We start from the raw sequence: 21,545 nt of genomic DNA, 5'->3' as shown, positions 1-21,545 counted from the left end.
ACCATTTAACAGCATATTTTCATTTGGCCCCAGCCACCCTCTGAGCAGGAATTTATTGCTGCTTGTCACTAGCTGCTACTGAGAGTAATACACACACTGGGTTTATTCAGTAAGTTTGGTATTTCTGGCTTACTCTTCCTCACACAGACAATCCTGCCCAAGCCCAGAGACTCACAAATCACAGCAGCCAAGTGTCTGGGCCTTCCAGCTGCACTTTTCCTTGCACTTCCCACCTTTTTGCCTGCAAGAGCTAAAAACTTCCATTTATTCCTTCTCTTGTAAAGCGAGTGGAGAGCCTAACGCAGCCTGAGTGCTCTGGGAGCTGCAGGTGTAAATGAACCCCTGTGTGGCTGATGAAAACGTGACAGAAGTACGCAGGGATGCCTGCCCGTGCTGACATAATTGCTGATTCAATATTACCAGGTGGGGCCAGGGCTTGTGCTGCAAATTAACTGCAGAGCTCTCCGTGTGCAGTCCCAGTGCTGCAGCTGAGCCCTGCTGGGGTGCACAGGGGCACAGCAGAGGTTTTAACCAGTCAAAGCCAACATCTTCAGTCAGTGTTACCTGCGAACCACAGGCCAGCAGGAAAACAAACAAAGCACTTTTTGCAAGGAGTATCAGGAAATTTGGAGGCCCACAGAGGGGGAAAAAGCTCCCCTTAAGGAGACAAATAAAAAGCAAACAAAGAAAAGCATCATTTTGGTATTTGCGAATGATTTTTTACCTCAGGCTTCGTAAATGAGCGTTTTGCCTGTGTGGCAGCTCTGCGAGAGGACTTTCCACAGGTGAAACTCCTGTCAGTACTCCTGGAAAAAATGAATGGTCCTTACTGCACCACCTTCCGCTGTGAGGAGGTTCTGTCTCACCTGCACCTCACTTTTCACCTGTGTGCCAGGCTGGGCTTCCCACCACCAAACACTCTGTATGTGCGTGTGTGTGTGTGTGTGCACATACATGTACCTCTGTGTGGGTGTGGTGCACACCTAGCAATACACACAGATTTACGAGTGTATATATGTATATATATGCGTGTGTGTGCACATACATGTACCTCTGTGCGGAACACACAGCAATGCACACAGATTTACGAGTGTATGTGTATGTGTGTGTCTCATGTCGTGCACACACACGCCCCGAGCAGCAGGAACACCCGCTCGCCCACACAACACCACGGGGCATCCACGGGGCACCTTCACCTTCCGGGGCACCCTCACCGTGCCAGGACACGCGTGTGTCCCACAAAACACGTGCCCGCCACCCGACCCCGCCACCGCCGCCTCCCTCCATTCCCCGCCCCGCCCGGGCCGCCCCCTCCGCCTCCCGCCCCCGTGCGCCCAAATCCCGCCGGGCCGCCGCCGCTCGTCCTTTCCCGGCCTCCGCGCCCTCCTGCACGCACCGACGGCGCCATGGCCGCGCGGCAGCAGCTCGGTAACGCGGGGCGGGCGGGTGTCCCTGAGGGCTGGGCAGAGCCCCGCCATGGCCGCCGGCGCGGCTGGGCAGGGCGGCCCCGGAAGGCGCCTCAGCGGCGGCTCCCGCGCGGGGCCGCGGGCGGGCGGGCGCTGTGCGTGTCCCTCGATCCCGGGGCACGGCTCGGCCAGCGGGAAGGCGCTGAGGCGATCGGGCCCGCGCCCTGAGGCCGTGGCCTCGCATGAGGGGCGGCTTTCCCTGAGGAGAGCCGCGGGGCTCTGCTGCTGCTCCCCTTCCCTCCCCGGGCACCTGGCACGGCATGAACTCCTAAACTACGCAACTTATAAAAGCTTAATCCTGTTGTTTTCTGTGTTCCGCCGTTACAACTCAAACACTCGTGCTCTTCCCGCCCGCCAGCTTTACTCAGCGTCTCTGACAAGACCAACCTGGTGGAGTTTGCGAAGAGCCTGAATGCGCTTGGCCTGGGTTTGATTGCCTCCGGAGGAACGGCCAAGTCCCTGAGGGATGCTGGCTTGCCGGTCAGGTACACACGCTCCCCTGTACATCACCGCCAGAAATGCTCTCTTGGGCCCTGAGGTTGCTTACATTGTTTTCTCTGTGAACAAAAATGAGTGAAAGCTGGTGTGAAAGAAGTCTTCCCTTCAAAAACAACAACAAAAATAGAAAACCTTGCCCCAAAGCAAACTTCAGAACCATTTTGTGTACGGGTCTGTTGGCTGAGACTGAGGAGTGTTACTGTGAGGAGCTTTTTGTTTGGATTCCTTGTCTGCCTCAAGCCAGCTTTTTTTCCATGGGACAGTCTCTTACCTTGATGTTCTTAATCTGCCCTGAGTGCTGCTCCTCACAGCCAGGTGAAAGCTGATCTTTTTGCCTGGTCCTGGGACAGCACGGATGTGTCAGGAACATGTTAAAGCTCACTGGAGTTCACTGGTCACAAATAATTTTCCCAGCACAATCACTTAATGCAGATGGAGCCCTTTAAGTGTTATGTATCCACTGTTGGAAAAAGGTCACATACAATCACTGGCTGTTTTAGCCCATGATTCTGGGGAAATTTGTTCTGGTTTCTTCCATGCTGTGATTAAAAAAAAGCAGCTCTGGCCAAATAAGAATGGGTTTCAGTGCAGTGATGAAAAAAAGTCAAGTATTTGGCAGGGTAGGTGACTGTGACTCTGTTTGTGCTCCCTGTGAACGCAGTGGTTGGCCCCTGGGACACATCAGCATGAATCTGCATCACCTCCAGAGCTCGCTGTTACCCAGCCCTTGGTTGTGTCTCTAACTTATTTCCTTGGCTGTGCTGTCAGTGAAGCCTGCAGCAAAGGATGCTGACATTTCCCCTTCCCTCATTATTGTTATTATCACCCTAAACAGTCACAAGGAGTGAAACTAAGCTGGGAGGGAGAGGCACCCCCACATGGCCTTCCATTTTCTCTGTAAAACATTTTGGCTTGGGGTTTGCTTGTCTTGGTTATTCCAGTGTATTCAAGCTGTGCTGCTTAGTTAGGTGTGACCCATGAACTCTATTTCCATCCATGGGAGATGCAGTTGTTGCCCCTTTGGCATAGGGAGGTTTTGTAGTGAAATCTGTACATTTTCTTTACTTTTGGTCATTTAACCTCCAGATAAAGTCAGTATGGCACATGTGTTTTCTTCTTGGGCAGAGATGTCTCGGACCTGACAGGCTTCCCTGAGATGCTGGGCGGGCGTGTGAAAACCCTTCATCCTGCCGTCCATGCTGGTATGTTTCTGCTGATACATCTTTCACTCTCAGGGAGGGTGGGAAGGAGGAGTTGACAGATGCCTTTTGTGTGGAAGACCTAAGTAATGAGAGCAGATTTGCTCCAGGAGCAGAAGGAGAGGTGAAAAGCCACGGGGTGGAGAAGGGCAGGGTGGCTGAATTACCTCCTTGTTGCAATGCTGGCACCTCTGCAGCCAGCAGAGCTCTCTCCCTGGGGCTATAAGTGACAGATCTTCTCTGTAAATGCCTCTGCAGAGTCAGCTGCACAGAGTTTAGCCTGTGGGTGGGTCTGGAGTGCAGCACAAGGAACGCAGCAGCATGGGCTTTAGGGGTGATTCCTGCAAGCTCTGATGTTCTCTGACTCCTCTTCAGCAGCGAGGGTCTCTGATGTCTGGTCTGCCTGCACGTTAATGCATCTGCTCTTTCATCTCCTCCTGCTGTGCTTGAGGTACCTCAAGTGGAGCCTGTTGCCCATCGTACATGAGGGCTGGAGACAATCTCCCCTGACCCTGGACACAGGAGTGTGCTGCTCCTCACACTGTGCCAGCCTGTCACCCTCATGTTTCTCTGAGTTCCTAGAGGGCTGGAGACAATCTCCCCTGACCCTGGACACAGGAGTGTGCTGCTCCTCACACTGTGCCAGCCTGCCACCCTCATGTTTCTCTGAGTTCCTAGACCCCACCTGCACTGCTCATCCTCTCTTGCTTCCCTTGTCTCATAGGGCAGGCGCCCTTTTTCTCTCCTCCAAAGTCCTTGATGATGGTTTCTGTTTTTAAGGGTAGCAACTGAGTGCTTAGAAAGTGCATTGTTGAGGTTGCTGGTCAGTATTTGGAGTACTCTGGGATTTAGCATTCCACCTGTTAGCATGGAATTTGATCAGCCAAAGACTGTAAACTGTAATAAAGGAGCAGGGTCTGAGGGTGCTGTCTGAACTAAAATGAAAAAAAATTCAGATAGAAGGGCTCAGGACAAAAGCACAGTGTGAAGGGAGATGTTGAATTAAAAGTCTGGTGGTGATTTAATTCTTTTGTTAATGAAGATGCACTGGTTTTTTTGCAACTAGGCATCTTGGCTCGCAATATTCCAGAGGATAATGCTGATATGAAGAAACAGGATTTCAGCCTTGTAAGGTAAATGTTGGGGGATGTGATGCAATCCATCAGTAATCAAAAACCAACAGTAGAGCTCAGTCAACACCAAGGAAGGGGAGCAGTAGGAATTGTAACCTCTGCACACCAGCAGATCTGCAGTCTCCTTTCTTTGCCCTGGCAGGACATACTGTGTATTTAAAAATAAAATTTTCTAAAGGAGCCTCTTCTCCACTTGTAGTAAGAGAAAGCTGAAACAAGAAAGTGATGTTGTGGTTTCCACAGGGAGCTCAGAGGTCTGAATTTCTGCTGGTTCCCTGGGAAATTTGACACGTTACACTCAGTCAGCGTAGGGCCACGTTACACGTGTTGCAGAGTTGAGTTCAGTACTTTTGAAGCTGGCTCATCTTCCCTCAGGTTGGTTCCACGTGTCTGATCAGATGGCAATTCCTGATTTTGAAATGCTTGCTTAGTAAATATACCCTTTGATATTTGCATAATGTTTACTGAGTTTCAACACATAAATAAAGAATAGACACGGAAAATGGGTCAGGAACGCTGCGTTTGTTCAGACAGAAAACACACAGATAAGAGACAGAAAACTTAAACTTTGAGAGCTGTCTTGGGAGCAAGTGAGCTGCATCCAGAAGCTGAAGTAACAAACTTTGTGCACTAGTGTACCAAAGTGTAGGGTTTTTTCAGTTTTTGTTAGAATGTGTTTACTTAGTTCAATCACACAGAGCAGTTAGGGGCTGTATGTAACTAACTGGTGTTAGCATCCAGCTACTGCTTGTGAATAACCACTTGTACATCAGGGAGTAGCTCCTGGTTCAGAAGCAAATGGCTGAGCTGGACATAGCAAATTGTAGGTGTAGCCAGGGTGGGAGGTGCAGTGTGACTGTGGGCCAGAATGCATCTGGAGTTTTAAAATTACTTTTAGAAATTGATGGATGGATTTCTGGGCTGAATTTGAAAACCTGAAATTTAAAACCGCAGGAATCCTCTTAGATGGCTCAGCAGTGGTGGCTCTTCAGAGCATGCTGCATATTAAAGCAGTCTCTGCTGAATTGCAGGGGGAATAATGTGCCCTTACATCAGTGACTTATGGTGCACTTGCATCCAGACTGGTAATTTGGATTCAGGTTCTCTTGCAAAAAGCAGAAGTAGCTGATCCTCAGCAGGACTGCCTTTGCATAGTTGCATAAAATTTGCATATCCAAGTCAGTGAAGGAAAGCCTGATACTGATTGTGTTGGTTTGCACAGGTAAAAGCATTAGCAGTGTTAAAGTCCACAGGTTCCTGAGGGTTTGCAGCAGGTTAGGAGCATGAATGGATCAGGGGGAAGGGGGCATCAGAAACACAAGGGACAGTGAAAGACATTGTAGGAAATTGAGAGACACGGGGGGTTCTGAAAGCCATCCTGGAAGCTTATTATCCCTTCTGCTGGAGATCACAGGGAGTGGGAACAAAGGAATATTGTAAGTTGGACACAAGGGTACTCACCACAGCAGTTCTGTGCCACACTGAGCACGCCTTGGAGTTCGACACCTTCATGTACTCAGATCAAGAGAGTAAATTAATTCTCTTGGATTAAAAACCCTGTTTGTGAAGGTCAGAACAAATCTTTCCTTTCACTGCACTTCCTGTGGCTCTGGTAGGATGGGACAGACAAGTTATTACATCATGCTTGCTGGAATACAGACCTGCTTCTAGATCAGATGGAAAAACTAATTCCAGTAAGGTCCAGTCTTAGCTTGAGAGGGAAAAGTAGATTTTCTCCCCTGCTTTCATGTGCTACAGAAGCTTTATGGCATTTGGGCTGCACACTCGTGTTTCATATATTGTTGGTATTTTAAAAGTCCACAAGGTGACATGTAGGTCATTTTCTGCTCTTGGAAAAGTTGTGGAAAACTAGATTAGTTGGACTTTGTTTGCAATGGACCTTTCTTGGGTGCTTACTCTCTTTTGAGAATTGGTGGATGCCCATTTTCGGTATTGCTGAGAGCCCATTTTGAAATGGCTTAAGCTGTGCACCAAAATCACTAAACACTTATATTTAGGCACTTGCATTTGAAAAAGCTCCTCCTTCAATCTGGTTGCTGTAAGCTGTGATTCTGACATTGTTTGATACACAGAGTTCAGTTGAATGTTATAACGCACTGTACCATCACTTGCCCTTGGGCTGAGCACCACTCTTGGCCACAGCATTTTATACTGGTCCCTGGTCTAAGGGACAAGACCATAAAATCACTGGTGATTGTGCTTGCCAAGCCCAGTTTGGCACTTTTATTTCTTGCTGAGTAACCCAGTTTCTCCCCTCAATTCTCAGAGTTGTAGTGTGCAACCTGTACCCCTTTGTGAAGACCGTGTCTTCTCCTGGTGTGACTGTACAGGATGCAGTGGAAAAGATTGATATTGGTAAGTTGAAGGGAAAGCAAATCTGCTTTCCAGACAGACTGTGCTTCTGAACTCTGAGTGGTCTCAGCTCTTCTCTTTTTGTTTGGTGTTCTTTGCACACCTGTAAAGGAAGCCTGCTCAGGAGCTGCAAGGAGCAGGCTGAAGGCATAGCTGGGTAAGCCTTGTTGCTTTTGAGCAATTAAAGTGTCAATAACAGGCTGGCAAGGCATGCTGCATGGGGGGCAAGTCATGCACTGCTCTAAAGAAGGAGCCTGGGAGCTGTGCTAGGAAAGGCCAGCTGGACCATGCTTCCTGCTGGAACATGGAGAGCACACTAAATCTCTTTTGCAGCATGACAGTGTAATAGAAATTTTAAAAGACATGAGCTTTGGAGAGCAGAGCCGAGCCACTGGAAGTGCTCTGAGGATGAGTGAGAACTTCACTGCAGGAGGCCATTAGAAGGGAAGGGGTTGGTCTGAATATGTGGGAGAGTACTCAGGAGCTGAGGTGGGAAGCATGGACTCCTGCTTTGGACATTAGCATGTTTGCTCCTGCTGCTAGTTATTAACCCCAAAGGCTTGCTGTGCCTTCACTGCAGCATCTCTGCTTGGCAGCCTGTGAACAGCACAGGCACAGTTCTGTGCCATGTGCTTGGAGTGGGATTGGATTTTCTTGCAGTAGTTTAGTCCAAATGATGCCCAGCAGAGCTCTCTATTAAATGTTTTATGGAGTAATACTTGCTCTGCATGAAGCAATGCCAACCTCTACTTTTCCTTTGCAGCAGCCTACTATCTTGTATGATTTAAAGAGTTGCAATAGCAGTGCAGTCAGACTGAAGGGAGAAGTGTGGCATTTTATCTCACACAGAGGACCTGGGCAAGAGTCATTATTATTTGCAGAGACATTTGGGAACCTCTGTTGTGTAGCAGCATGAAAGCACATCTTTCTGCAGACCCAGTGTGCAGAGGATGGTGGTTAAGCCATGTGTGGGGACAGCCATCTTCTTTGGGATGTGGCTGTGCTGTCAGAAGACATTCTTGCCCCTTCAGTGTCTTAGGTTGGAAATTTCAAACCAAGACACCCAGTTGCTCATCACATCCTGTTCCCTTGCCCCTGCAGCTCTGCCTGGGTCTGCCAAGCCCAGTCAGTGTGCACCTTCACCAGCAGAGTGAGTCAAAGCCACCAGCCTTGAGCATTTTGAAGAGCACTCTCACCCCTCTCTGTGCTGGAGATGGGGGACACATTTATCTGGCACAAAGGAGTGATGGTGCTCGTCCCCTCCTGGCTTCATCTGTGCCCTCTGATGGTGCTGTGTGCAGGAGGGAAGCACTCCATGCCCCCTGATGGTGCTGTGTCCAGGAGGGAACTGTTCCATGCCCCTGATGGTGCTGTGTCCAGGAGGGAAGCACTCCCTGCTCCTGATGCTGCTGTGTCCAGGAGGGAACTGCTCCCTGCCCCTGATGGTGCTGTGTGCAGGAGGGAAGCACTCCCTGCCCCCTGATGCTGCTGTGTCCAGAAGGGAAGCACTCCCTGCTCCTGGTGGGTGGTGCTGTGTCCAGGAGGGAAGCCCTCCATGCCGTGCCCCTCTCTTGCAGGAGGAGTGGCCTTGCTGAGGGCAGCTGCCAAGAACCATGCCCGTGTGACAGTGCTGTGTGACCCTGCAGACTACTCTGCAGTAGCTAAAGAGATGGCAGCCTCAAGGGACAAAGACACTGCCATGGAAACCCGGCGGCTGCTGGCACTTAAGGTTGGTCACGTTCAGGGCTGGGCAAGGCTCGTGTAGAAAGAGCTTCTTTACCCCTTTAAACACCAAATCCTCTGTAAGGTGATGTTTCTAAGCTGACAAGTGTCCCCTGTTGTGTCCCCAGGCCTTCACCCACACTGCTCAGTACGATGCAGCCATCTCTGACTACTTCAGGAAGGAGTACAGCAAGGGAGTGTCGCAGCTGCCCCTGAGGTACGGCATGAACCCTCACCAGAGTCCTGCGCAGCTCTACACCACGAGCCCCAAACTGCCCCTGACAGGTGAGGCCTCAGCTCTGCTGGCCTGGAGGGAGCTCTGGGATAGCTGGGAGTGGAGGTGCTTGGACATGTCTTTGAAAGAGCATCTTGTTCCTTAGTCCAGGGGATGGACAGCTGCTTTGTTGCTGAGACTTTGTTGCTGAGTGGCACTAACTTTGCAGTTAAAAGTTGAGCTGTGTGAGACAGGAAATCTGCATTGTTGAGCCCCACAAGATCAATTGCAACTCCATATTCTCTGTTTCTGTAAGATTGTGTGTCCAAGGTGCTTTGAACAGATTTATGTAGTGTAGTTTCTGCATGACATTAGATCCTGATTTTGCAAAGGAAAACCTCGTCATCTTTTTAAGATGCTTTTCTACTTGCAAGTTTCTTTGTTTAGTATCTTCCCCCTTTTTTTGTGTCAGTTTACTCTGCCTAGAAACCTAGCTGTTTTTCTCTAGGTTTAAATTGGTCTTGTTCTTTTTTTTGTCTTTCTTTCTTTGATGGATTTGAGCAGGGGGGTTATTACCTTGGGTTTGTAGAATGCTGCTTCTGCTGATGGTGGCAGCAGGAAGGGATACTAGTTCCACTTGAAAATTTGGGACAGGTCTGGTGTATCTCTATGCTGTTTTACAAGGGTGTGCCACTTGCCACAGCATGGTTGTAGTGAGGGAAAACCCTGTTTTGGAGGGAAAGTCTGGCCACTCTTGTTCTTGAGACTGCTTTCAATGTGTGTGGGCATTGTCCTGCTGAATAAGCAGTGAAGCTTTGTGTTGCAGCATTTTCCCCATTTCAGTTCTGGGACCTCTTAGGAAGCTTTTCCATTCCTGCACTGGAGATTGATTTGCTTGCAAGTCTGCCTGCCAGTATGGCAGCAGAGCAACACTATGCTCACTCCTCCTGAATCTGGATTATTGTTGAAATGATCTTTTGTTCTCCAGTCTCCTGAAATGCTCATAGTGCTGCCGTGTCAGTACAAGCAGTTCTTTCAGGGCCAGAGCAAAACGTTTTGAGAGCAGACTTGTAAGTGGCCTTTCCTCTTGGTGTGGATTTCTGGGCACTCCACCAGTTGCTGAGGAGCCAGGGTCATTGAACAAGAAGAATTTGGAGTGATTTGAGTGCTCTCTGGGGAAATCCTTTGTGCTGGCTCTCCAGGCTCTGGGGAGAGGGCTTTGCCTGCCTTCACGTGTCCCTGTGCTGTGTTTGCAGTGGTGAATGGCTCCCCCGGGTTCATCAACCTCTGCGATGCCCTCAATGCCTGGCAGCTGGTGAAGGAGCTCAGGCAGGCTCTGGGCATTCCGGCCGCAGCCTCCTTCAAGCACGTCAGTCCCGCAGGTAGGCTGGGCCCTGCTCCTCCCCGGCTCTGGGGGCAGGCCCGGGGCAGGCCCGGGCAGCTGGAGTGCCCTGGCTCGTGTTTCCCACTAGGTGCTGCTGTTGGAGTGCCGCTCAGCGAGGAGGAGGCCCAAGTGTGCATGGTGCACGACCTGCACAAGACCCTGACGCCCTTGGCCTCTGCCTACGCCCGGAGCAGAGGTGAGGGCTGCAAATAACCACAGCAAAGAGCTGAGCTCGGGGCTCAGCACCTGAGCAGCATCCTCAACTCTTGCCCTGCTCTTCCCTGTGCACCACACTCCTCCTCCAGAGGGGTTTTCCCCATAAGGATCTTCCTGATTGCCTGTCAGAAGTTGCTTTCCAAGAGAGCAGCCCTTGCATATGGTTCCAAAGAGCTAAAACTAGTTTGGGTTCTGTTCCTTGGTGAACACAGAAGACCTGTAAGATTATATATTTTTAAATTTAAATTTGTACATACACACACACACATATATATATGGGGCTTTGACTAAAGGATCTGGATAAACAGTAACACTGGTAGCACACTCAGCATTGGGCTGCTCAGGAATATTTAACTTGAGTAGAGATGTTTCTGTCTGGTATTTGATGGGGTTTTTTTAAATGCTTTTGTACTGCAGAGCTCACCAAAAAAAAGCTAAAAATGTAAAGAAAACCAGCTTCCTCTGCTTAGCTGAGATACTTTGCTATGTCTCTCATTTTCCATGGCATTCTTAGAAAATCTGCAGAGATTACAAAAAACAAGGCAGACTTGATAAGGAGCATGTTGGCTTGGGTTCATTTTTCACAGACCACCTTTGAATGTTGCTCTCACAAAACCATTGCATGATTGCTAGAAAAAGAAACCCTTAGAATGGCAGGGACAGAAGAATTGACCTTCCTGAGTAGTGGAGCATTTGTGATGGGAATTGATTTCACCTTAACTATGCCATTAAATAGAAAATACTTATTTTAAAACAAAAGAAGAAAAAATTTGCCACATTTCTGGATCTGCTTTCTTGCAGGAAAAGCCAGGTGGGAGCATAACCACCTAAAAGCTTTCCTCTTTTTCCAACTGTCTCCCATCTAATATCTTTCTGTGTGAGCCTTGCCTCTCCTTGTCCTCCTGCCACCAAGGGTACAGCTGGGCTGCTTGCAGTGCTGGAGGTAGTCATTACAGAGTTAGAGCTTTGACAGAGGCAGTGAAGAAGGAAGAATATCTGAACTATGGGAATGTTTAAAGGTCCATGTGTTTGAGGTAGGATTTTTCCCCCTTGTTGCTTTTATGGCCTCTTTTTTGGTTTTTTTTTTTTTTTTTTCTGTGGGATTAAATTCTTAGCTCTCACAGCAATTGACTGGACTGTAGGAGTGGAGAGTGTTCTTTGTCTGATGCTGAAGTTTGACAGGTGAGTAAAATCAGGATTTTTCAGGTGCTGATCGGATGTCCTCTTTTGGTGACTTCATTGCCCTGTCTGATGTCTGTGACGTGGCTACTGCCAAGATCATCTCCAGAGAGGTCAGTGACAGCAGCACATCATTCCAGGGTGTCAAGCAGAATCATTTCAGATGCAGCCATTGGTTTGTAACAGCCTTTTTGTTGGAAACTGACCCGTTTTACCAAGAGGATTTTTTATGGGCTGTTTGTGTCATCCTGTGAGCTGGAGTGCAGAATTTCACCAGTCTTTTGATGCCTTTTTTTTCCCTACCAATTATCACCTGGAGCCTGTGAAACAGCAGAGCTGGCAATGCTGCTTTCCACAAGATGATTGCAAACCTCAGGAAAGGAGCCCTGGTTAGGCTGTCACAAATGTCTGGTTGAGCAGCTGTCATGGGAGAAAAGAAGGACTGCATTGCTGATGGCCAGCCCCTTGCCCAAGGCAGGAATTTGGAAATAGCTTCCTACCTGCCACTTCCCAGGCTGTGCTTTTTCCATGGAATCACAGAGTCTTTTAGGTTTGGAGCAGCCTGCTCTAATGGGAGGTGTCCTTGTCCACAGCAGGAGGATGGAGTGAGGTGGCCTTTTCCAAACCAAACCATTCTGTGATTTTATGATGCCAAGCAAGTGGAAGAGCATATTTAGCTGGTTTGTGAGAAATTTTTAGAAATTTTGTTAGAAAATGAGAAAAACCTCACCCACACTGTAAGGAACAAATGTGGAAGTTGTGTATTACTTCTGGCACTGATGAATGTAAACTCTCATTTTCCATGCTCTTAACAGCTCTTTTTCCAGGGTTTTTGCCTTCTCAGGAGTGTCACTGTTGCAATAAGGATTTATTGGATTTTAAGCCACGTTTACTGTTAGGGCTGAGAAGTGGGGATGTCATGGTCAAGCTGTTTCCCCCTGGAGGAGGATATTAGTTATTAGTTCCATTCTGAGTGGAGGGATGTGGGATGCTTTTTACTAACTTCTGCCAGGAGCTCACAATGCTCTGCTGGTTTTTGTTTCCAGGACTGAAACCCATACTGTAACAGTGCTTTTGCTGTTGTAGGATACAGAGAGAAGTGTGTCTTCAGTGCAGGAAATGGCTGGTGCAGCTTTCAGGCTTAGCCCCTGTTTCATTTTTCTCCTGTGGAAGCTGAAATCTCTCTGTGTCACAGGTGTCTGATGGTGTGGTGGCTCCTGGCTATGAGGAAGAAGCTCTCAAAATCCTTTCCAAAAAGAAGAATGGTGCTTACTGTGTCCTGCAGGTTTGTACCCCTGCTCCAGTCAGGGGTGGAGCTGGAAGCACAGACCCTTGGGACCTTCACACACTGCAGCCAGCATGCTTGTCAAGCAGTATTCATATTCTGTGGTCAAGCCAGTGTCAGGGTGCCTTCCTAGTTCCTGCAGTGATTGTTGGGACTCTGAAATCACCCAGTTTTGGTGAACATGACTCAGGGATCACAGATTGCTGTCAAATCCTATTTCTGCTGCCTGTGAGAGACAAATGAGCAGAGAACATCACTATAGCATCACAAAAAGAAAATCCAAGGCTTAGCTGAAGTTGCAATTGTAGTGTAGCTGCCAGGGGAGCTGGAGAAAGATGGCTCAGGAGCTCCAGGCAAGAAGGAATGAAATTGCAGACAGTCTTGGCAGCTGATTACCTCCTGGAATTCAATTAACTTCGCAAGGATGAGGTCACGTTGGTGAAGCCTGTGTCTTCAGGGCTGAATGCAGAGCAGTGCTAAGGAAGATTGGTCTGAAACATTTTAGTGGATTAGGAAAACCACATAAAGCATGTGTACACTCCTATTTAGAGCTGGTCACCTTAGTCTGGGTTGTTTCCTGTCTGAAACCTCAGCTAGGGCTCCCCGAATTCTGAGTAAGGCCATGCATGGGTGGACCTGAGTGCAGTGTCACAGTTCCAGTTAACCTGATCCCTGGGTTAAATTAAATGTAAATTAATTGTGCTTCCAGCTGGGATGGGGATGTTGCCTTCTGATGGAGAGTGCAGCTCTGGAAGGAATCACATTCACTGTCCTTGAATGGCACAGAGGGCTGGGAGGTGTAGCTGGAGGCATGTAGGAAGCAGCTCCAAATATTCCTGCCTTTCTCTGGAAGGCTCTGTGTGTGTGTGCATGTTTTTCCCTTCTGTGTGGAAGCTGTGAAACTGTAGGTTTTGGTGTGAAGGTGCCTTACTGGGCTGTCTTTGGCTGTCAGATGGATCCCCAGTACGAGCCCGATGACCTGGAGGTGCGCACCCTCTACGGCCTGAACCTGATGCAGAAGAGGAACAACGCGGTCATCGACCGCTCGCTGTTCAAGAACATTGTCACCAAGAACAAAAACGTGAGTGTGGGAGAGGCATGAGCTTAAAGGCACCTGGAGTGAATGAGCTGCTGTGCCTTCAGCAGGGGATTTACCACTGGGCAATTTCAAGAGCTCCTAAATTATTTTAATAGGGTTTAACTGGCTCTTAATAAACTTTCTGGACCTAATATACTTGAGTAAATCAAGGTAGCTTTCCTTTGTTTTGATTCCTTGGATAAATAAGAGGAGCTGGACCTTTCCCATTATCTCAGACTACCACAATATTTGTAAATACTCTTTGTAAACAGGAAGCTGTCATGTGCAATTTTTTATGGTGAGACAGCCATATGCTAAGGATCCATCACATCTCCTGACTCATTGTTTACCTCACCCTTTTGTGTGCATGGTGTTGTATAAACTCTGGCCTGGCTGCAATTGCTCAGCAATTAGAGCCCACATCACCAGAAAGTTTTCAGTGATTTCTTTGTCTCTGTTTTTTTTAATGAGAATGAGATCAGACATTAATGAGCACACAATTAGTCATGGGCTCAGAAGCAAGTTCAGACATTGAGGTAATAAAAATAGTTTTCCTAAATTAGGAATGGAACTTAAAAATAATACAGATTTTGGGAGCTGTTCTAATTGTTGTGGTCCTGCTTTTTGCCTGTGAGCACCCCTGCTGGCATGAAATGCAGAGGAGTTTTCAGGCTGAAGGCCAGTGATGGAACCACATGAGACTGAGTCTTACCCCTGCGAGTTGGGAGATCAGCTGCCAAACCAATAATTTATGGGTTTTAATCTGAACAAAACTGGCTGGTAATTGGCCAAGCTGCCTTGTTTTCCCTGTGTGTGGCCCAGGGTGGTGCTGACAGTGGTGCTCTGTTGCAGCTGCCCGAGGCTGCGGTGCGGGACCTGATCGTGGCCAGCATCGCTGTCAAGTACACCCAGTCCAACTCGGTCTGCTACGCCAAGGATGGCCAGGTAGGGAGCTGCAGCAGGGCTCCCCACCCCCTGCTCACAGCCCTGGAAAACCCCCCAGCACCTGGGGAGCTGCTGAGCAGGGCCAGAGGAGCTGCCCTTCAGTTGCTTCTCAAGGTGCTGCTTCAAAACCTTGTTGCTGTTTTTTTGTGGTCATGGCAGGGCTGGCTCATTCACTGGTGGGGTTGGAAAAGTTCTTATGGGCTTCTGCACTGTGGCCTTGAGTCATTTCTTGCTAACTACTCTGTTCTTTCACATATTTTTCTCAGGGTATGTTGTAGTCAGTGTAGAGCCTTAGGAAATTCCATTTGGATTCTGACTGTCCAAATGCTTCTTTGTTTTCACTTTTTCCTTAGAAAGATTAGATATGCTTTCTTTTTTCACTCCTCTGGGGTAATAGAATCTTCTGTTTTCCCTGACTGTACTTTTTTAAAAAGCTGGTGATGGATGTTGGAATTTATAGGGGCGTTATAAAATGTGTAATTTGGATTATGAATCATATGGTCACACAGAGGTTTTGGGTCAGAAAGGACCTTAAAGCCCATCTCATTCCACTCCCTGCCACGGACACCTTCCAGTATTCCAGGCTGCTCCAAGCCCTGTCCAGCCTGGCCTGGAACAATTCCAGGGCAGCCACAGCTTCTCTGGTCAGCCTGTGCCAGGGCCTCACCACCCTCACAGGGAAGAATTTCTTTCTAACACCTAACCTAAACTTCCCCTCTTTCAGTTTGAATCTTGAATTTTTAAATAGTCCATTCTTTCAAAGTTGTCACCAGGTGCTCAGCCTAAATAATTTCTCTAAAAGTTGATATAAATATACTGAAAGTTGTATTGTTGCCCAGCAGATCATCTTGTAATGGTGCTGTTTAGCTGGCTCTTTGCTCTCCATGGAAGTTTTTCAGTAGGCCTGGATTGCTTAAAAAAATACAGAAGGAAAATACACAGAATGTTTTTGAGCTTTAGTGCAGCATAAATCAGCAAAATGGATCAAAGAGTGAACCCTACAGGTAGAGGCTGAGCTGCAGTGCTCTCCATTGGCACTGATGTGTTTGTCAGGTTGTTGGTACAGCCTGAAGAGGCTGCAGTGCTGTCTCACAGGACTTCCTGGGGTTGTGTGCTCTGTGGTTCCTCAGGTGATGTCTCTGGAGATCCAGCAGTTGTCTTTTATTCTGCTTTATCTTGGGGTTTTTTGGTTGGTTTGGGTTTTTTTGTTGTTTTTAAATGATTTTCTGCACTCAGCAGTGTTAGATCCCATAGCCCCAGAACAAAGGTGTCCCTGTCTTTGCTCCTTTCCCCTCATCACAGCAGCAATTTCCACTCTCCTCAGTGCTTTTGCAGGTCTGGGCTGAGCGTGGTGCTGCAGATGTTTCCAGTGTGTGTGGTAATGGATGTACCACATGGAAGGAGGGGCAGGAGGGAGCAGCCTGGGCAGGCAGGGACTCAGCTGGCTGGGCTGCACAGGGGGCTTGCAGATTTCATGTGGAAAGCACCTTCCACATTGCTGCTCTTCATCTGCTCCTCCAGGGTCTCACCTGGACTGGGTTACAGCAGCCAAGCCTGGCAAGTCCAGTTTGCTTTCCAGGAGGTATTTCAGCCTCCCTAAGAAATGGGGATGCCTAGGGAATCTCTGCTGTATGAGACATCAGCCCTTCCAGCAAGGTGGCTGTGTTAGTGCATTCAGGAAGGTGTGGAGTGGGAAGCATTCTGGACCTGAGTGTCACTGCATTTGCAGGAAGCCAGCTGCCACTAATTGCAATAAACACTTCCACTTGTTCTGGCTGACTTTCAGCTTGTACCACGTTGATTTACACTTGCTTTAATGGCACCATCATGTTTTAAATTAGCAATTTAAAATTATTCTTTCTTTATTCTCTGTACAGTGCCATAAAGCAAAACTGTTAATTTACCTTATGCTTTCCCAGTGACTTCCCTGTTTTGTTTGTCTTCCCAATGGTCAAGTCCTTTATTAGATTTTTATATTTCCAAGTGTCTTTAGGGTTTTTTTGTTTTCATTCATTATCCAGGGTAAATCTGAGTAAACCCAGACCAGTCTGGATCATTTTGCAAGAATCCTTTGGGCATTATCCATCTCATCCACTCTGTGCTGTTGCACAGCATTCCAGCCATGGAGTGTGTTTGACTCTCCTGTGAATCAAAGTGTTCTTAGTCAAGTAATTCTTAATTTTCACCCAATCTTTTTTCTATTAAGTGATAGGTTTTTATTTTTTTTTCTACTCACCCTGTGCTGCTGTCTCCTTTCACTGCTCACACTTAATAGGCTCTGCTTAAGCACTTTTGGATTCCCAGGAGATGAGGCTCTGAAAGAAACATAATTAATTTTTCTGTAGGAAAGGGGGGAATGGCTCCTTTGTGGAGGATTTTGAAGGTTTGGCTGTGTTTTTGTTGGGGGGGAAGGGCACCATGTGGGGCAGGGAGTGATGAGGTGTAGGAAGAAGGATTTTATAAAGTGAAAAAGGCAGGGAATAGGTGCAGGCCAGTGTGAGGGGAGATGCAGGTACAAGTCTAAAGGTTGTGTTATTAAGCAGAAAAGCTAAAACCTACTGATTTCTCTTCTTTAGACCAGAAATTCCAGGCTGGATTGAGAAAATCTTCCCCAGCAGTGTTCCATCAAAACCTGTGCTTTGAAAAAAAAGGCAAAACAATGGCTTGAAGCAGTGTTACAGATAAAGCTCTGCAGATGTGGGGATGCTTGTGAAGAATTTACAGGCTGCATCACTTTGATCAGCTGAAGTACAAAGTCCCTGCCTTTTACGAGTTGTTGAATGCAAGCCAAAATTTAGTTACTCATCTCTTGACAAAATTTAGGTCACAAAAAAGTGAAATCCTTTGGGTAGTCCACAGAGGAAAGGAAAAGGCTCTTTAGAAAGGTTCTTGGATGCTGACAGGCAGCAGAGCACCCTATTCCATCACAGGAGTGCCAGGCCACAGCTCACAGGGACATGATGAAGACTGAGACACCATTCTGGCTGGGAAAGGGCACAGGACACCCCAACATTAGAAACTTGGGGATGTTTCATGGTACTTTGGCCCCAGCTAGCAGCAGTCAGTCTGGGGTACTCTCCAACACCTGCATCCCCAGCTAAAATGCCTGCCTTAGCCTAGCCTTGCTAGTCCCACTCTGAAGGGCTGGGTGGCAGTTCCTGTGTGCTGTGGGACACAGGCAGCCCTCTCCTTGGTGCAGGGAGGGAGGATAAACCTCTGTGGAAGTGATAACACACCAGTGTGCAGCTGCTGTCCAGCTCCTGTGGGTCCAGGGTCCCTTGGAGGTGTAAGTGGGTGGGTTGAGAGCAGAGGTTGGACATCAGCAGTGTTTGTCAGGGGCAAGGTGCCACTGAACTGTAAGAAACTCTGTGTCTGTCCAGTGTTTGTGGTACCACCAATATCCCTGTGGGTTTATTGCACACTGGTGACTTCAGTTGTGGCAGAACAGATTATATCTGATAGCAGCCCAAGCTTCCCAAGCCTTTCATTTGCTCCTTGGGGGAACAGGATCCAGCAGAATGTTTTATGGTTCTGGTAAGAGGTGAAGTCACTGTGTCCTGATGAATGGGAAGACAAATGAGTCATTCTTTGAGGGCAGCCTGCTACTTATGGCTTTACCATCTGTCCCAGTCTGAGCTGGGAACTCTGAGGCCCTGGCCAGCACCTCAGGCCTCAGCACTGCGTCCCTGGAGAACAGTCTGGAGACAGTTCAGCTGTGGCTGAGCAGGAAATGATGGGAGAGACTCGTTTCCTGTCAGATCTCCAGACTGGAATGGCAGGAGTGGGAAGTGGGACCCACAGGATGGACAAAAGTTACCAGCCCAGGTCTGACATCCCTGGTGGCTGGGTCTGGCTGCAGCAGCTGAGCCAGTGCTGTGCTTTCATAGCAGCTTCCTTGACATGAAACCAGTGTGTGGATTTTGCTCATCTGTTAGAGATCAAGCACAAGTGCTGCTAAACAGGGTTAGCAGCAGCTATTTCAAAAAGCCTGGATTCTGGCAGGTGGCAGCATAGGAGATGTGTGGTAGCTGCAGGGCCTTGACAATCCATGGGTGTCACAGTGCCACGACCAGCAGTTCCTGAGTGAGCAGAGGGTTTACTTCCTTATCAGCCTTGCCAGACAAACTGCTCTCAGCTGATGTGGTTAAGCTCTGTGCCTGACCCAGCACAGAGATGGTGGGGTTTGGGTGCCCTGGGCACTCTGACTGAAGTGCCCCTTTCCAGAAGAGGCAGGAAGCCGTAATTGTGTCCCTCTCCTGAGGTTAAGGCTTTGACTGGTGGCTGGGGCTGTGTTATTTAGGAGGGTGAAAGAACACCAGTGTTTGAGCGTGACTGTCAGCTCCAAAGAGCTGTGGAAGCTAGCAGCACAAACAGCTGCAACTTACAGCATCAGGCCTGCAGGCAGGTGTGCTCCTCCCCCTCACCACCTCCTTTGGGTGAGGAGCAGCTCACCTGGGGGAGGTGTGTGTGCCGCAGCTCTGATCCCCGTGTGCTGCTGCAGGTGATCGGCATCGGCGCGGGGCAGCAGTCGCGCATCCACTGCACGCGCCTGGCCGGGGACAAGGCCAACAGCTGGTGGCTGCGGCACCACCCGCGCGTGCTGGCCATGCGCTTCAAGGCGGGCGTCAAGAGGGCCGAGGTCTCCAACGCCATCGACCAGTACGTCACCGGCACCATCGGGGAGGTGAGCGCTCAGCACGGCTCCTGCCACACCAGTGACGCCCGGGGGGTGTTGGAATGGGTGACTCCAGAGCTGGCATCCATTCATGATGGTGATCCATCCCCCAAGGTCATTTGCTGGCCAAGTGTCCTGATTTGTCCCTCCCCTACTGCAGCCACAGCCCCGGGAGCTGGAGCCTGCCCTGTGCCTCGGTGAGCAGCTTGGCTTCAGCTGCTGGCTCTTCCCAGCAGAGAGGATGGGTTAAAGCTCCAGCTGGTGTTCCAGTTCTCCCTGCCCTGTCAGTGGCTCCTTCTCACACAGAGCTGTTTGTTTGTGTGGCACTTTGGATTCTCATCCAAAATTCTGACCTTCCCGTTACAGGCCATAGTGAGACAACAAAATAGTATCTCCTTTTTAAGTATCAAAAGCCAAGAGCTGGATTAGGAGCCTTGTGAATCACCTTGTGACAGTTGCTTGTTTAAAGGGGTAAGAACTGGATCAGTTGCTGTTTCAGAAGGTGAATCATAAACTGAGCTGCTGTTAAGTCATTTACCAGATGCCTGCTGGCATTCATGGAGCAGCACACTGCAGGCAGAGCATCTTGGAATTCAGGAGGGAGAGAAGGAATCCCTCAGGTCCTGTGGTGAGGAGAGGGAAGGAGTTAAAAGGATGCAGAAAGAGCTGATGGTGGTGATGTGTTTTAAGCCCTCTGGTATGAAGTTCCCAGCAGCAGAGTCATGGAGCAGAAATCCTGGGATTGGAGGGAGGCCATCACTCATCCCCCTGGCAGGGAACTGGGGGAGCTGTGTGCTCTGGGGCTGAGCTGCCTTCTCGTGCCTGCAGGATGAGGACCTGGTGAAGTGGCAGGCCATGTTTGAAGAGGTGCCCAAGCAGCTGACAGAAGCAGAGAAGAAGCAGTGGATTGCCAAGCTGTCTGCTGTGTCCCTCAGCTCTGATGCCTTTTTCCCTTTTAGGGATAACGTCGACAGAGCCAAGCGGGTAAGGCCATGGCAGGCCAGGAGGCTGGGGTGGCTCCAGGAGGCTGGGGTGGCTCCTGGGGAATGGCTGTGCAGCCCAAGCTTGTCCTTTTTATCCTGTGTGCACTGCTGAGCAAAATCCCTGTGCTAGGATAGCAGATCCTGGGAAGGATGTTCCTGCTGGTTACAGCTCTCACATGGACAGTAATTATCCAGGCATTGCTCATTTTGTTGATTTGGGATGAATAGAGGATTAAGTTTATTAAACCATTTAGGAGTAGCAAGCCAAGGGCTGTTGCTTCCAAAGGAACCATTTTAGGGTTATTTCTGAGCAGCAGAGAGAACTCCCTGCTCCCTTAAAGAGCATCTTTGGGACTGGAAGCCTTTGTTCAGTGGGACGTGGATGAAAAGCTGGGACTGCCAGCTCCTTCTGAGGGGGGTTTTGGGTTTCCATCCTCTGATCCTTGCCCTGTCTGTGCAGAGTGGGGTGCAGTTCATCGCCGCCCCGTCGGGCTCGGCTGCCGACGATGTCGTGATCGAGGCCTGCAACGAGCTGGGGATCACCCTCATCCACACCAACCTCCGTCTGTTCCACCACTGAGCCCTCTGGGCACGGCCTCACCAGCAGCCAGATGGCACTGGTGTAACTGGGAGGCCCTGCAGCCTGTGCTTAGCAAGAGTTGGTCACTCTGGGAAGAGCCTTTCCCCGTGTTCAGGGAGAGGGAAGAGGTACAAGCTGGCTTCCAGTGTAGAAAAGCAGTCTCTTTTGCAAATAAACATACAGTTCTTAGCTACCTGCTGTCTGTGTGGTCCCTGTCACCCAAATTCTGTGTCCTCAGGAAAAAGGGTTATTTTTGAGGTAGGTTTTATGGTCCAGACTGTACTAATTCAATAGAGGGCCTGTGGAGTGGTGTGAAAGCCTGGCTTCTGCTCTCATGGAACTGATAAAGACCTGCATTGTCCTGACGAGTTGAGTTGGTGGGGTTTTTTTCAGTCAGCAGGTACTTCTAATCCATTATCCTCTTCCCTGGGAGGAGAGGGGAGCAGCTCCTTTGCACGAGGCACTCTGGGGTTTGGTGCTCCGAGTCCTGCCCTACACTCTGTGCCTTGCCAGTGCTTTCTCCAAGGTACAAGACCCATTGACAGGCCTGTCCCTGTACTGGGAGCAGAGCAGAGTTCACAGGCTGGAAGGGGGAAGTGTCTGGAGCCACTTCCT

At 49.1% G+C, this 21,545-nt stretch overlaps 1 protein-coding gene across 1 annotated transcript; it reads left to right on the top strand.

Annotated features, from left to right (window-relative positions):
* The first annotated feature begins 1,306 nt into the window (after positions 1-1,306).
* On the top strand, positions 1,307-21,123 carry ATIC (5-aminoimidazole-4-carboxamide ribonucleotide formyltransferase/IMP cyclohydrolase). The gene is made up of 16 exons (XM_039728690.1): positions 1,307-1,428; positions 1,825-1,951; positions 3,090-3,166; positions 4,230-4,296; positions 6,584-6,672; positions 8,247-8,398; positions 8,520-8,676; positions 9,862-9,987; positions 10,078-10,185; positions 11,412-11,497; positions 12,580-12,669; positions 13,622-13,750; positions 14,600-14,692; positions 19,194-19,376; positions 20,196-20,351; positions 20,811-21,123. The coding sequence occupies exons 1-16, from the start codon at positions 1,407-1,409 to the stop codon at positions 20,928-20,930; spliced, it is 1,782 nt and encodes a 593-aa protein (XP_039584624.1). The 5' UTR covers positions 1,307-1,406; the 3' UTR covers positions 20,931-21,123.
* Positions 21,124-21,545: the final 422 nt, after the last annotated feature.

Source organism: Passer montanus, unplaced genomic scaffold, assembly GCF_014805655.1.
Source record: "Passer montanus isolate IOZ18808 unplaced genomic scaffold, ASM1480565v1 scaffold66, whole genome shotgun sequence".
Taxonomy (NCBI): Eukaryota; Metazoa; Chordata; class Aves; order Passeriformes; family Passeridae; genus Passer; species Passer montanus.
Note: the sequence above shows the minus strand (reverse complement) of the source record. Positions and strands in the feature narration are given on the sequence as shown.

Excerpts from the sequence above, each read along its gene's own strand:
- ATIC (XM_039728690.1), top strand. The coding sequence starts at position 1,407 with ATGGCCGCGCGGCAGCAGCTCG. Across the intron at positions 6,673-8,246 it reads AGTGGAAAAGATTGATATTG|GAGGAGTGGCCTTGCTGAGG; the intron begins GTAAGTTGAAGG and ends CCTCTCTTGCAG. Across the intron at positions 19,377-20,195 it reads TCACCGGCACCATCGGGGAG|GATGAGGACCTGGTGAAGTG; the intron begins GTGAGCGCTCAG and ends TCGTGCCTGCAG.